General features: G+C 45.9%; 3 protein-coding genes across 3 annotated transcripts; 2 read left to right on the top strand and 1 right to left on the bottom strand.

The window, feature by feature from the left end:
• Positions 1-1,452: 1,452 nt before the first annotated feature.
• On the top strand, positions 1,453-4,819 carry CCR75_000583 (uncharacterized protein; the record flags this gene model as incomplete). The annotated part of the gene is made up of 5 exons (XM_067958690.1): positions 1,453-3,400; positions 3,473-4,048; positions 4,114-4,211; positions 4,280-4,390; positions 4,457-4,819. The coding sequence occupies exons 1-5, from the start codon at positions 3,220-3,222 to the stop codon at positions 4,817-4,819; spliced, it is 1,329 nt and encodes a 442-aa protein (XP_067822616.1). The 5' UTR covers positions 1,453-3,219.
• Positions 4,738-7,510, bottom strand: CCR75_000584 (uncharacterized protein). Its single transcript, XM_067958691.1, has 2 exons — positions 5,355-7,510; positions 4,738-5,292 (listed from the first exon to the last, which is right to left on the bottom strand). The coding sequence occupies exons 1-2, from the start codon at positions 7,446-7,448 to the stop codon at positions 4,981-4,983; spliced, it is 2,406 nt and encodes an 801-aa protein (XP_067822619.1). The 5' UTR covers positions 7,449-7,510; the 3' UTR covers positions 4,738-4,980.
• Positions 7,511-7,678: 168 nt separating this feature from the next.
• CCR75_000585 (uncharacterized protein) lies at positions 7,679-9,100 on the top strand (the record flags this gene model as incomplete). The annotated part of the gene is made up of 3 exons (XM_067958692.1): positions 7,679-8,056; positions 8,110-8,166; positions 8,233-9,100. 3 exons carry the CDS (start codon positions 7,679-7,681, stop codon positions 9,031-9,033), a joined length of 1,236 nt encoding a protein of 411 aa, XP_067822523.1. The 3' UTR covers positions 9,034-9,100.
• Positions 9,101-15,505: the final 6,405 nt, after the last annotated feature.

The raw sequence follows: 15,505 nt of genomic DNA, 5'->3' as shown, positions 1-15,505 counted from the left end.
TCACGTAAATGACTGCTTATCCCAATGCAGCAGCACCGTAATAAAAACTATTTTGTTCGCTGCTCTTAGTTCGTGTCAAGGCAATTGTTTTAGTGACATGGCAAAGCATGTTTCTGTGCTGCTGCTCTTTACAAAAAGTCTGCTAGCTACAATTGTGAGCGGGTCACATGTGAGAGACAAACAATAACCTTAAATTTTAAAGCTCCGGCTGACTAAACAACACTTTGAAATACTTGTGCCATGCTCATTTTTCAAATTATAAATAAAAGTGTCCTGAAGAGCATACTTCCAAAATCGACGCCTAATCGTCTTGGCTCTCAGCTGTAGTCATCTGAACTTCCACCACTCTTGTACTATTATTGTGTGGCAGATTGCCACCATGCGCATTGTAGTTTCGTGCCTACAATATTCCCGTTGACGCTTCCTTTTATCAACCCTAAGGTTTTGGTGGTTAATATCGCATTTTAAACTTACTACTTTAAATGATTAGAAATGTACATAAATAGGTATGTAACAACAGCGCTGTCCTTCTCACAACTTCCCATGAGATAGGCTGTTCTCATCGTAACCTCCCCCAGTTTCAAACCTCTCATATCCATTCCAAGTGAAGCATCTTCTTGCGTCTAAAGCGTGTGCACGACGACAGTTGCCGTCATGCATTCTTTTGCATGCACATATCTATTTAGATCTGTATGCAACCAAATACATGACGGCTATCAAAAAATGGAGCCATATTATGCCATTAACGGCTCACATCGTTTTAATTTTATAATAGACTGGGCTCACTATAAATTTTTACCTGATTTTTGGCTAAATCCTCGGCGGCTTTCGTTTTCTTCTTTTTTCTAGTTCCGTTTCACTCTAAAAATGTAGCTCTTTTACACATGGCGTCGCCAGTCTCGAGGCAAGAATTTGAAATTATCAACGTTGCATGTCGTACGTTTAAATCAGGATATTATCATTCCTTTTGTGCTGGTCGAGCCTGGCTCGATTGCATTTCGTACGTTTAAATCAGGACATTATCATTCCTTTTATGCTGGTCGAGCCTGGCACCATGCGAGAACAAGTCTTAAGGGTGTCACAGCAAAGCGAACCGGTTTGACAACAGCTCTAACTGGACATAATATGCCAACACCAGCTCTTTAACGTATCAAGAGCTATAAAAACATCTGCACGAACTCATTGTGCAGCTCGGCCTGACTTTCAATCTGCCTTTCGAATGCGTGAAAAATCCTTTGAGATTTATGATAAAATAGAGGCGTCGAATTAGAGGTTTTAGAACTCGTGCAACATCCCAGAAAAGTCTTTCAATTGGATAGAACTACGATAAAACCTCGGTCTAGAGCCGCAATATCGTAAAACGTTCCTGCGCCATCCAAATTCCGAGCCCCCGCCCGCCCTCTCTCCGCTGCAACCATTATCCATTCTGCGGAGAAGAAGAAGGTACGAAGGCTCTAATCGGCTATATTTAAAATTATTCGAAAAGCTGTAGTCACTTAAAACCCATTTCTAATGTTCAGGTAACTCAACCATGGGCAAGGAAAAGGTTCACATTTCGCTGGTCGTTATTGGCCACGTCGACGCTGGCAAGTCGACCACGACAGGGCACTTGATCTACAAGTGCGGTGGTATTGACAAGCGTACGATTGAAAAGTTCGAGAAGGAGGCGGCCGAGCTCGGGAAGCAGTCGTTTAAGTATGCTTGGGTTCTTGACAACCTCAAGGCCGAGCGTGAACGTGGTATCACAATCGACATTGCGTTGTGGAAATTCGAGTCGCCCAAGTACTTTTTCACAGTCATTGACGCCCCTGGTCACCGCGACTTCATTAAAAACATGATTACGGGTACCTCGCAGGCTGATTGCGCCGTTTTGGTTGTTGCCTCGGGTGTGGGTGAATTCGAAGCTGGTATTTCTAAGGAAGGCCAGACACGTGAGCACGCGTTGCTTGCTTTTACGCTCGGTGTAAAGCAAATGGTCGTTGCTATTAACAAGATGGACGACTCATCCGTGATGTACGGCCAAGCACGTTACGAAGAAATTAAGGCCGAGGTCTCGACCTACCTCAAGAAGGTTGGGTACAAGCCCGCCAAGATTCCTTGCGTGCCCATTTCCGGATGGGAGGGAGACAACATGATTGAACGCTCGCCCAACATGCCGTGGTACAAGGGACCATACCTCCTTGAAGCTCTTGACCTCTTGAACGCCCCCAAGCGTCCAAGTGACAAGCCTCTTCGTCTTCCTCTTCAGGACGTTTACAAGATTGGCGGTATTGGCACGGTTCCAGTTGGCCGTGTTGAAACTGGTGTGATTAAACCCGGTATGGTAGCTACCTTTGGCCCTGTTGGACTGTCGACTGAAGTCAAGTCTGTCGAAATGCACCACGAATCGTTGCCTGAGGCTCTACCTGGTGACAATGTTGGCTTTAACGTTAAGAATGTGTCGGTGAAGGAACTTCGCCGTGGCTTTGTCGCTTCTGATTCGAAGAATGACCCGGCCAAGGGCACACAAGACTTTACTGCTCAAGTCATTGTGTTGAACCACCCTGGCCAAATTGGCAATGGCTACTCGCCAGTGCTTGACTGTCACACGGCCCACGTTGCGTGCAAGTTTAAAGAAATTACGGAGAAGATGGACCGTCGTTCAGGCAAGGTGCTTGAGACGGCCCCAAAGTTTGTCAAGTCAGGTGATGCCTGCATGGTCATTCTTGAACCATCGAAGCCAATGACTGTGGAATCGTTCCAGGAGTACCCTCCTCTTGGCCGTTTTGCGGTGCGTGACATGCGTCAGACAGTTGCTGTTGGTGTCATCAAGTCGGTGAACAAGAAGGAACCATCAACCAAGGGTGGTGCCAAGAAGAAATAAGCTATGTGCTAGTTGCCTCGGTGATTTAGTCTTTGACGTTTATGTTGGCGCTGAATCAGTTCTTCCTCGGTGAAATTGGTAGAGGATGAAGCACGTAGTGTTCACACGACCAGCAATTTCTCTATATGGATAACCAACAGAAAAATAGAAAGGCAGGCGTTGCTTATTTTTAATTGAAATATTTTTAAATCAGTTAGGGTTATAGCATTTTTCTAATTTCACGTCATAAATTTAACCATTTCGAAAATGAGATGCTAAAAAGCGAATTATCTTCTTGACTCTTTACATTTGCTTGTAATTGTCGATCACCAAAATGTAGCCACCTCTCTCAAGTCGTCTTTTTTTCATCTCAATCAATGCGGCGTCACGACAGCCCATATCAGAATATCTGCGTAGCTATTGCAGCACGAGAAGTGACGGGACGTATAACCGCACAGCCAAATCTTCCTCATCGAACGATCAGCTTGCACAAGGTGCTTCGGCACGACGAAGGCGGCGTTCTGCTTGGCTTTTCAAGTGACGGCAATTTCCTTTGTAGTATACCTCAATGTAGTGATCCTATCAATGAAATGGACTGACCGCATGACGTGAACTTTATGATGTTGTTAGTGTATTGCGTAAACTTGGGCACGTGCTACGAGGTGCAATGGAGACGATTTAGAATTCAAGATTTTTATCATGAGAGAGATCACGGAGAAGCAATAAAGACCGTGTTCAGGCTTCGAGTGAAAGGAGACTCTACTGCCCTCGGGATGTCTACGCCGTTGGAAGTATGGCAAAGTATCGATTTTATGATCGTGCTTGCCATAACGATTGATCATTGGACAGAACATCGAGAAAGATATCGTCATTGTTGCGTAGTAGTGGCTCCATCGCCAGTATTTGATGAAGAAGGGCTTGCCGCAAAGGTGATAAGCGTAGCATTTGAGTTTAGACAGCACGCACATTCGCAACACATGGAAAAGTGGCAATTATTGCACCTTATTCCTGAGCAACCCAATGTATATCACTTACTTCTGAATACAGGAACAGTGGTGCATGTTTTCGTCCTCTTGGCTCGTAAATGGAGCACACGCGTTCGTACGAAACGATCATCCCCGCCAAAGGATAAAACAGAGCAAAGCTTTCGTGCAAAACATAAAAAAATGACCCCAACAGGCCTCGGCATTTCGCATTTCCCTCAGCGTACGATCGAAGTGCTGACAATATCGTCATGTGATCAAGCTCTAACGTTAATATAACACCCACAGTTCCTTGGTATTACTCGCCAGTCTTTCCAATAAAGTTTCAACAATTGACAGAATACCGACAGCAGAATGCAAACAAACTGTTGACGACAGAAATAGCGGTAAATTTTTGAGCTTTCAGCGAAACATTAATGACTGATTGAAGTTTATTTTTGTGGCATGTATCCAGTGTATATGCCAGCACCTCTTTGACGTCGAACGCTTTCTTGGCGAATTTTTGGAGAGTTTTACGCCACTGCAACATTATAATCTCATGGATTATGACATCAGGCTAGTTCGGGTACGCTCCACAAAGCTCGTGCGTTGACCAATGCTAAGAGATGCGACTCCTACATATATTTGACAGGCGAATTCACTCGAGAAAACCATTTTTCTAACTTATGTGATGGCATTGGCTCCTTCGCTGCTATCCATCGCTCATCCTTCCGGACCGAATACTCGATACCTTCGAGTGGCACTTTTTTTAAGCTTGGAGCTGTTCACTGGAACTTACCATATCATTCGAGTGTTAAAGGTACCAGAAGAGGGGGAATTGCGTCAACTCGCACAAGTTGTTGCTCGTAGATTTCTAGTGGACTTGAATGCTCGAATAGTTCCCGAGGCAGCAGCAATGACATGGAACAATGAAGCTTTCCTACGGGAAGAACCGCTTCAAGAGCTATACAATCCGGTTTTTCCGCTCGCTATATCAAGCAGAAACACTGGATAGTTATGGACAGAAGATGCCATGGAAAATTGAGTATGATGCACGTAAATGAGAAAGCTCTGCTAGATGTCGTAGCCATGTAGCAAGCGCTACTTTCTTGCTTAAGTAAGTTTGAGATTATCACGTCATAAGAACCTTTCAATACGTTTGCTAGATAAAGCCACTTACTCCCGCGATACGAAGAGCGGACCAAATACCAACACCGTTGTCGACAACAACTTGATTACCACGTGCAGCGCCGGACCAGCAGTATCTTTGAACGGATCGCCGACTGTGTCGCCAGTAACAGCAGCCTTGTGTGCCTCGCTCCCCTTGCCTCCAAAGTTGCCCAACTCAATGTACTTCTTGGCATTGTCCCATGCACCTCCCACGTTGTCAAGAAACAGAGCCATCATGATGCCTGTCACGGTGCCGAACATGAGATATCCAGCCAACACTTCCGCTCCCAGCATCGGCTTTCCTTGATACTCGCCAATCTAAAGAAGAAGTAACAAGCGTTAATAAGAATTTACTTTACGAATTGATTACTACAACGTACTACACGGAAAACAAGCCCAACACAAATTGGCATTAGTACAGCCAATAGACCCGGAAATCGCATCTGCTTTAACGCAGCTTTCGTCACAAGAGCAACACACGTGCGATAATCCGGCTTTTCCTTGTATTCCATAATTCCCGGGTAGATTTCAAATTGACGGCGCACTTCATTGACAACCTCGCCAGCAGTTTCACCCACAGCTGCTACGGCAAGTCCTGTAAAGAAAAATACGACCATTGTGCCCAGAAGCCCCCCAACCAGCACTTCTACAGTTGCAATATCCACTGACTTGAACTCACGACCAGCAAATTCTGAAAATTCATCCATGAAAGCCCCAAAAAGCACAAAGCAAGCAAGTGCCGCCGAGCCGATCGAGTAGCCCTTGGTAATAGCTTTAGTCACATTACCAGCAGCATCGAGCTTGTCGGTTGCATCACGCACGTACTCAGGCTGACGGCTCATCTCGGCAATACCCCCAGCATTATCAGCAATCGGGCCGTAATTATTCATCGCCAGTACAAATACTGCCGAAGACAGCATACCCATCGTTGCCACTGCCGTTCCAAAAAGTCCAGCGTGACGAATTCCTTGCCCACCAATACCTGAGGTAGCACCCAAGTGGTAGGCAGTAATTACCGCAAAACTCACCATAAGAGTCGGTATCACGGTCGACTTCATACCCACCGCGACGCCAGTAATGATATTAGTACCATGACCTGTGGTACTAGCCTTTGCAATACTCCGCACGGGCGGATGAGCGTAGTCAGTGTAGTATTGCGTCGACTTGACAAAGACATACGCGGTGAGCATTCCAACCACACCACATAATAAAAAGTTTATCCAAGCTGTAGGGTATTCTGGCATATATAGTAGCCACCGTGTTGTACCAGCAAAAGCCAGAAGCGCTAGAAAAAGCGAGACATTGTAGCCAGTCTGCAACGTAGCCATGGAATTATGATCAGGGCGTGACGCTTCCACGTCCGATGGAGCTCGGACCATTAGAATGCCAGCGCTGCTTACTGCAATATCAAATGCGTGCACGACAACTGGGAAAAACACAAACGCTACAGGTGATAGCAATTGAGCTTCACGTGCCAATGTACCACCGAGGATCATTGCTCCAATAATCTCAGCAGCTACGGATTCAAACACGTCAGCACTGCTACCGACACAGTCACCCACCATGTCTCCAACTAAATCCGCAATCACTGCCGGATTTCGGGGATCATCCTCTGGAATACCGACTTCGACTTTTCCTACTAAATCCGCGCCAACATCCGCCGCTTTCGTGTAAATTCCTCCACCGAGCTGCATAAAGAGCGCTACAAACGATGCACCAAACCCATAACCAACCATGAGCAATGGGATCTCGGTAGGACGTAGGATTGATCCAAAAATCAGGTATAGCATCACATAGAGCGAGCTGACTCCTCCTACACAGAGCGTGATATCTAGCACGGCGGAAAAGGCTCCTCCTCGAAAGCACACGAGCAGTGCTTCTCCGTACGATCTTCGGGCTGCACTTGTTACACGAATATTTGATCGAGCGGAGACCCACATACTCACATAGCCAGCTGCGGCTGAGCACACGGCGCCAATGAGAAACGAGACGGACGACACCACCCCGAGCGTAAAGTTGCCGAGCTTTTCGATCCCAGACGTTAAAGTGCTGGTGGGCCGTAATGCGTAGCTAAAGAATATCAGGCCTGCAATACCGACGGCAATACGAGCAATGGCCGTATACTGGATCTTCAGGAAACCCTCCGCACCCTCGCGAATTGGCGTTGCTACTGCCTTCATCTCGGCTGAACCTGCGTCTTTTGACAACACCCAGTGCGATAGATAGAGCGAGAATACAATACCGTAGCCACAGAGGGTGAATACGAGGAAAATTGGGCGAAAAGTACCCCCAAAAAGCAGGAGCAACGCCCCTAGTACAGAAATACCAAGAAGCGGAGACTGTAAATCCAGTGAACGGGCGTAAGCCAAGGCAGTGAAGGCCCCAGTCCCCAATTCTTCAAGGTCTGGACTATTGTGTAGCGGGGTAGTGTCTAACATACCAAACTCGACATCAATTTGCGTTTTCTCGTCCATATTGCACGCTCCAGGGGCTAACTTTGGCCTAGTGGTCTCGTTTGTTCCGAAGGAATTTAAAGCTGCGAGTAAATCAAGGGGTGAAGGTCCCTCGCGATAGCGATTTGCCCTTTAATCACTATTACATCACTATACGAAGCTGAGTTGAAGCATCTAATCAGAATTGCTTGACGATTTGTAAGGTTTTATTAACGTTGACCTGCACTCTTGATTTTGCAACGTCAACCACAATGGTCCCAGTAGTGCGCCTTACTCGCGCGCTTGAGCGTCGTATTGCCACACGGGGCCGTCGATTTGGAACCTTGTTTGCCCCTCTGACGCAATTGTCAGAGGAAGAAATGATGTTTAAGAGCACTGTTCATCGGTTTGCAGCTGATGTGGTGGCACCCCATGTCCGTGCCATGGACTTGGCAGGCGAAATGAATCATTCTATTACGCGCGGGCTGTTTGAAAACGGTTTACTGTCAGTAGAGATTCCTGCTGACTATGGAGGCAGTGAAGCTTCGTTCATGAGCCTTTGTTTGACCATCGAAGAGCTGTCTAAAGTGGACCCCGTGGTAGGGCTGCTCGTAGACTTGCAGAATACAGTCGTTAATAACGTCTTTCTGGTAAGTGGAGTCACTGATACTTAATGGAATTGAGGCTAATGACTTGAACGTAGGTTCACGGCACGGAGGAGCAAAAGGAGAAGTATTTGCCGAGACTTTGTACAGACATGGTGTGTGGACTTGAAAGAGATGTGAACGCTAGAGAATATGAAAATTGAAATGATGCTCTTTGATAGATTGGCAGCTTCTGTTTAAGTGAGGCCGGATCGGGGAGTGATGCATTCGCTCTAAAGACAAAGGCGGAAGCCTCAAGTGACGGGAGTTATTACTCTATCACGGGCCACAAGATGTGGATCTCCAATGCCGAATACTCTGGTGTGTATATAGTCTTTGCTAGTGTGGATCTATCGAAAGGGTACAAGGGTATCACGTGCTTTATCGTGGATCGAGAAATGGAAGGACTGGAGATCGGCAAGGCTGAAGAGAAGCTCGGTATTCGGGCATCCTCAACGTGCCCCGTTAGTCTTACGAACGTAAGAGTTCCAAAAGAAAATATTTTGGGAGAGCTCGGAAAAGGATACAAAATTGCGATTAGCACGCTTAATGAAGGACGTATTGGGATTGCATCTCAGATGCTGGGCCTAGCGCAGGGCGTTTATGACCAAACGCTGCCGTATCTGTTTGAGCGCCAGCAGTTTGGCACGCCAATTGGTGAATTTCAGGCAATGCAGCACCAGTACGCGGAGGCGGCGCTGGAAATTGAGACGACACGATTGTTGGTGTATAATGCTGCACGTCTAAAAGATGCTGGCCAGCCTTTTGTGAAGCAGGCTGCTATGGCAAAACTTCATGCCTCGCGCGTGGCAGAAAAAACAGCGTCCAAGTGCATTGAGCTACTCGGTGGCATTGGTTTTACAAGAACCTTGCTGACAGAAAAATTCTTTCGTGATGCAAAGATTGGAGCGATTTATGAAGGAACTAGCAATATGCAGCTTACGACGATTGCTAAGCTTGTAGCTGAAGAATATAGAAAATAAGGGTCAGTGCATTTTAGGCACATGGAAGCGTATTAAACAAACACATATAGTATTATATACTCCTTCAGCATAGTGTTCATGCCTTCAGCAGCTTTCTATGTGTGACGCGATAGGCGATTGTAAGCCTGCGTCGTTTGACAACAGTTTACGGTGCTCATCGCTATGTAAAGGATATTAAAGAGTGTTTATATTTTAATTATCTTTCCTAGGCATTCTATTATAAATGGAGGCGGTGGCTTGTGTCTCCGATTCGTTTTCTTTGTCGGCTTTTATCGAAGCGCCCCGCACATTGCCATTTTGCATGGGTACTTCCCATATCCTGGACATCGCAAGTGTCACTTTGCCGCAGTTTATTTTCATCACACCGCAAATATGTGTAATCAACACCATATACTTGTTTCGACCTCGCTCTGACAATCTCACAAAAGAAATTTAAGCGAGCCTCGAACTGGAAAAACAAACAAACTACAGTCTAATCTCTGTTAAATGATATTACCCGCAGACAACAAAAATATGAAGTATCGGAGGATGTCAGATACGTAAAAACTGCTCTTGTTCAGCTTATTGTAAGCGTGAACCACGCGCCATCCGTCTGTGGCCTTCCTCCTTCCCAGTACCCCAAGCTCCCCCTGAAAATATCCCTCCAAAGCAACTAAGCTCTCGAAACCTCAGCAAAGAAATACTCAAAAGCTGCCGAAGCATGATGCGTTGCCACGCTTGACTACGTAGCTATGGATTCAATCAGCCTCGAGGTTTTTCGGAAATCTTCTGTTTTACACAAATGGGACCAGAGGTCCCATATGCAAGGCTTGAAGCCTTCATGCGGTACGAAAACTCCCTGATCGGTCAGGTACAGGACCATATAGCGGCATCTATGCCAACTCGGTACATCTCTGTACCTGACTCAGAGCCGAGGGCTCGCTTTTCTAACTGTAAATGTGAAAACATTTGAGGGAAAAGAGGGGGAAAATTTCCCTTTTTGGATTAAGCAGATGGAAATGTCCATTGATTCCGCCTTGCTCTTAACAGAACGGCAAAAGGTGGCTATGGTCATTTCCAAACTTGGTGGTAGAGCCATGGAGTGGGCACTATCGTGCAGCACGCGTAAACGACGCTTTTCCCTCATGAGATTCGCTGAAACAGCAAATGACCAGCACGTTTGCACCGCCTGATCAGGCTTTTCGCATGCGAGCACGGCTCATAGCGACTCGACAGGGTAAAAGAACCCTAGGGGACTGTGTCCAGGAGTTGAGAACTCTCATTGCATCTATGTATCAAGACCCGGTGCAAGAGGCAATTGTAGTGACCATCTTTATGGGCTGCTGATACAGTATATCAACTTTGTAGCGCGCTCGCACTGCAAAGCACCCCGGACTAGATCAACTGCTTGTAGAGTGGATTCTTCAATGCGAACCCCGGCGTGTCTGTATCACAACAGAGCTTATCAAGTTAAAAGCTGCCAGGTTCGCAGAGCACCAAAATATCGGAAACGCACCATCCTTCTCAAATGGATGGATTGAGTGGCTGAAGTATCGACATGGCTTGAAAACTTTCAAGTCGCACGGCGAGTGCGGATCTGCTAAAATGGAGACAATTGAAGAAGCGCTACCAGCCCTAAAGAAGATATAAAAAATACGAGCTACGCGACATCTATCATATGGATGGGACTGGTTTCTTCTATCGAATGGCTCCGGACAAAACAGTTGCGCGCACGCAAGGGTCAACGAACGAGAAACAAGATTTACGCTTGCGTTCACTGCAAACGCAGATGGGTCACATCGGCTCAAAACGTTCATCGTCAGCCACGCGCAAAAACTCGAGCATTTAACTAAAGACCTGGCGAGAAGCTTGGCTTCTTTCATCGCTGGAATAAAAAAGCTTCGATGACAAATTCTTTAAGAGTGGCTTAAGCGATTTGACGATGTATCAAAAGCAAAGAATCGACAAGTGGCACTTCTGTACGATAATGCGCCTTCTCACGTCCTTAGAGAATTGGGATCTCTAATGTTAACCCGCTCCCGCCAAATACAACATCAAAAATTCAGCCTACGGTTGCTGAGATTATTGCAGCTTCTTAACGTCGCTATCGTCGCCATTAGCTGCAGGACGCTCGATCGGGACGAACAAGGCGCTACCGATATTTACAAAGTTAATCAGCTTAGGGCAATGCGCTGAAGCAAAGCTGCATTGGAAGAGCTGCCAAAATCGGTCATCGCTAATTGCTTTAAACACACTGGACTCTCCAACAATCTAATTCAAGCGCGAACTGAAGCGAAACTCGACACAGAGGAAGAAGCAACCGAAAACGAGCTTCAAGATGCGATCGACGCCCTTCATGTTCGCCATCCCGTGTCAGTCGCAAACCTTCTAGATCCATTCGAGAAAGCGCAGAAGGCGCACGTTGAGCTGACGGATAACGAGCTGATAGAATTGGGGTTAGGCGTCGCAGACGAAATAAATGCTGAGGTTTCCGCGATGACGACGAGTCAGACGAAGCTAGTTTGCAATTTCAGTGCAGCTGCATGCTATGAGCATTGTGGGAAAGAATGCTCAACGTCGATAACAAAGATCACAGAGCAGCGCTGACAATCCTGTGTGGTTTACACCGCAAAAATCGCGCACAAAAAATGCCAGGCAACCCTAGATGGTTAATTTACAATATATATAGCCCTCTCGAACATGAGATTCTCATAGAATTTTATCAGGTATTAGATACCATAGGATATCGTTCATGTCCACAAAAATGTAATAAATATTGGAGGACAGTGTTTTTAAGATCATTTATCGGAGGTTAGACTGTATATATCAGGGCTGAAACAGATTGATGGGTAGCACTTCCGGACCGGGGACAAGATTGCAAGCCATTTCCCATCCGAATGGCGGCCGAATCTCTGTCAGACAGCACCGCACTAGAAGCTATAAAACAACCGTTGCACGAATTTGTGACCATGCTAACCAACAGGATATAATCCCAGGACGACAATAAAATGCACATGGAACCTATTGTGCTGGCCTCCAGGCCACCATATCGCTTTCCTGCCAAAAAGCGGCCGGGCCAGACGGTCTTAACAACGATTTATTAAAAACTATCAGGCTTTTATTATAACGGGGCATACTGACAACAGTACTAGTCAACCTACACTGATTACAGTGAAGGTGGGATGCCTCGATTACTTCACGTACACGACGTGCAGAGAAAGGTTTTGAGTAGCTAGGATATTATAGCTACTAAGGCTTAATTGTAAGGCATTAAAATAGAGAAAAATATTAAACTGTACTTATATATTACGTTCTTTAATAACGAGCTTTTATCAACTGGCTTTAATATATTAATAACTAGCTTTGCAATGCGCCTCCTTGCGCGACGCCTAATCGTGTCTTGTAACGATTGGCGGGGTTGATTAAACTTTAATCAACCAATCAATATAACTAATGTATTATTGCGTCAACATTACCAATTTGGTAAAATTGGAGCTATTAAGTAAAAATTAATAAAAGATGATAATTTGGTGCTTCTTCATTTATTTCTTCTCATAACATAAATGTTTATGTAACGGACACGCCGTCCCTCTCTAACAGTATGACTATAGTGACTGTTGTAGAGCGACGGAAAGTACAATTGTGTCTCTCTCTCTGTGAATTAGAACTTGTTGGTTTGATTTTAATTCCACTTTTATGGCGCATAATTTCGAAACCCGTTCGCGTAGCCTGTGAAGCCGCAAAGCTGGCAGCTGCCCTGCACCGTACAGCTGCCGTGATACAGATGTTTCAGTAGACGCTAATGCGTCGACCGCGGAGTGTGTTACCTCATACTCCAAATAATGGTGACTGGTACAAGTTACCTAGTATTCCCATTGTAGGTGACTGGCGCGAGTCGGCGTCCCTGCTCGACTCAGTGGGAGCTGTTAGGGCCTCCGGTTTACACGGGATCACGTCCGTTAAATCTACGGATTCTGACTTGACAACTAAAGAGGTGATGACGAAGTTGTTTAACTCCTCGTCAGATTCTTCTGGAACGGAGGCATCTTGTGATGATTCCATGGAAAAATATAAGTCTGGTGATGTCCGAATTCGTCATCTGATCGTAAAGGTCACTTCGGTAAGCATGGTATCGGTGGTCTAGAATGCATCACCAGGGACGGGATATTTTTAAAGGATCAGTCCGAGAACCATGTTAGCGTTAACGTTAACATGAACGAACGGGAGAGGAGCCGCAATATTTTGCGTTTTGCTCCCGAAAATAAGCTCTTGTTGCCCTCTGAGGGCAACTCGTTGGTCTGGTGTGACCAACGATCAATCATCCAGTTGACCAAGCCAGGCCTCGCGACCTATGCTTTGCATATTCTGTAAAAATGCTTCTCAAGCTTCGAACAAAGGAGTGACATACTTTGTTCGCTTACATGTGTACCACCGATGCCAAAAAAAAGCATCGACGACGAATTCGTTTTGTCCTCACCAGGCGAGAAGCCTGGATGAGTTGAGTTATGGAATATGGTCTTTCCGTGGCCGGTTCGAAAAACGGACCGTAGGCGGTGCACGCTAGAAGCTGCACCGTTTGTCTAGAGAGGCAGTCCATGTTGTCTTAAGGGTGCAGGTCATGGGTACCTTAAAGACCCTCATATGCGCAAAGGAATTGAGATCCTCCGATCCTTTTACGAGCGAGGGAAGTGCTATTTCACTGATGGACCCTCTTTGGATGGGGATGGCTTTCGTATTTTTGTCAGATTATCAGTTGGGAACGAGGTTCTTAGTTATCATGCGAGGGTGGATACCCTCGCCATCGAACGAGGTAACTCGTTCGAACCTTGTTCTCCCCACGGTGGTCAAGAAGCGGTCAATTCATAAACGCTTTTTACCACTCGAATCGGTCAAAGAATGTGGAGGGGGAGGAAAATTGGGTTCGCCTCAATCGTCAAACCTGAGTCAACACCGTGAATTGGATCACGCCCTCCGTTAATTACGGGAGGGCGTTGATCACGAACGATCCCGTCGTCGCGAGTTAGCAATAACGGTAGACGATGTTTCTTGTGAAAAGTTGCAAAATCTTGCACAAGTTGCGGTTGATCAACTGGCAAACATACTGACAGATCAGCCCCTTCAAAACGAGCTGGTGACAGCTCGTCAAAAGATTTCATTTTTGAAAAATACAGTCGAACGTCTGGTTCTCACAAACCAGACTCTGTCCCGAGAATATCATACTTTGTCTCGGGACTATCATGCTTTGGCGGTTGCCTTAGACCGTGCCAGTTCAATTCAGAACCGGAAGAAGTTCGTACAGATGGTACGGGCGGAGACGCTACATAAAGGTAGGATGCGTACGCATCCTACAAAGCAGCTTTATCGTGTAAGCATTGCCTTGGCGGTGCAGCTCACGAACGATCTACCTGGGCAGTAATTTATAACTGTTCACGATCAACACTACATGTTATGGTAGGTTTATCGGAGACAGAAGGACTAGATTGTTAACAATCCATCAAACAACATTTGCTCTTCTATTTTTGTCAGAGTTACGCTTCTTACTTCTCTCCGCATCAGCGCTGGAATCCTGTACGAAACGAACCACTGCTTCTCTAGCCAGCAGGAATTCTCCTGCTGACTCAGTTTTGTATTTGTTGTCAGCGCGCTGCGGAAATGTCATTTTCCTCTTAAGTGAGGGCATTATTGTTCTCACGAATAGTATTCTTTTCGATGCTTAGTATATCAGCATTGTTTTCAAAGTCAGCAATATCCTTATCACTATTACTGAGCTTGCCCACTTCAATGTTGATTGAATCAACATTGGTTTACTTTGCATTGACCGTAGAGTCAATGCGTGGTGAGCAAGAGCTATGTTATCCATTGCTCGAACGAGCCCCCCCCCCCCCTTGAATAAGAGTCCCTCTCAAACAAGGTGGGTATACGTGGATGACGTAAGCCACTCACGAAAACGGAGTATGCTTTGTTGATGCATGCACCGAAATCGTTATGGAAAATTCTACCATTGGAAAGAACTCGGTTCAACTCGTAAGAGAGTGGACGTATCCGCGAAGTATATTTTCGAGTAAACGATTTTTGCGTTCTGTCTGACTACCTGATTCCGAATGGTCAGAAGTTGTCAATTTTAATCAAGTTTCAAGTGATTTGAGCACAGATTGTCAAAACTCCACCGTGAACCAGGGGTCTCAATCTGAGAGCAGCTCAAGGGGTACCCATGGAGTCGAAATATCGTGTCGAAAAAGTCACGAGCACAGCCTTCGGCTGTGGTCGACTCCGGGACTGCAACAAGATGTACTACCTTGCTGAATTAAACAATAGAAGAATACAATTGTTCGAGTGTCTATGAAAACCAAAGACGTAGTCCATTAAAACGGACTGCTTACACACTACCGGAACAGGCAGAGGTTGTGACGAAGCTCGGAATGAATCACTAGGCTTCTCCCGTTGATAAACTTCGCACGCACGTTTGTACATGTGGAAGAACTCATACTGGCGT

The sequence above is a fragment of the Bremia lactucae genome, linkage group LG1, assembly GCF_004359215.1.
Source record: "Bremia lactucae strain SF5 linkage group LG1, whole genome shotgun sequence".
Classification (NCBI taxonomy): Eukaryota; Oomycota; class Peronosporomycetes; order Peronosporales; family Peronosporaceae; genus Bremia; species Bremia lactucae.
This window is presented reverse-complemented; position numbering and strand designations above follow the sequence as displayed.

Bases quoted from the DNA above. Each gene is read 5' to 3' on its own strand.
- CCR75_000584 (XM_067958691.1), bottom strand. From the start codon at position 7,448: ATGGACGAGAAAACGCAAATTGATGTCGAGTTTGGTATGTTAGACACT. The intron at 5,293-5,354 runs GTACGTTGTAGT...CTTCTTCTTTAG, and splicing joins TTGGGCTTGTTTTCCGTGTA to ATTGGCGAGTATCAAGGAAA.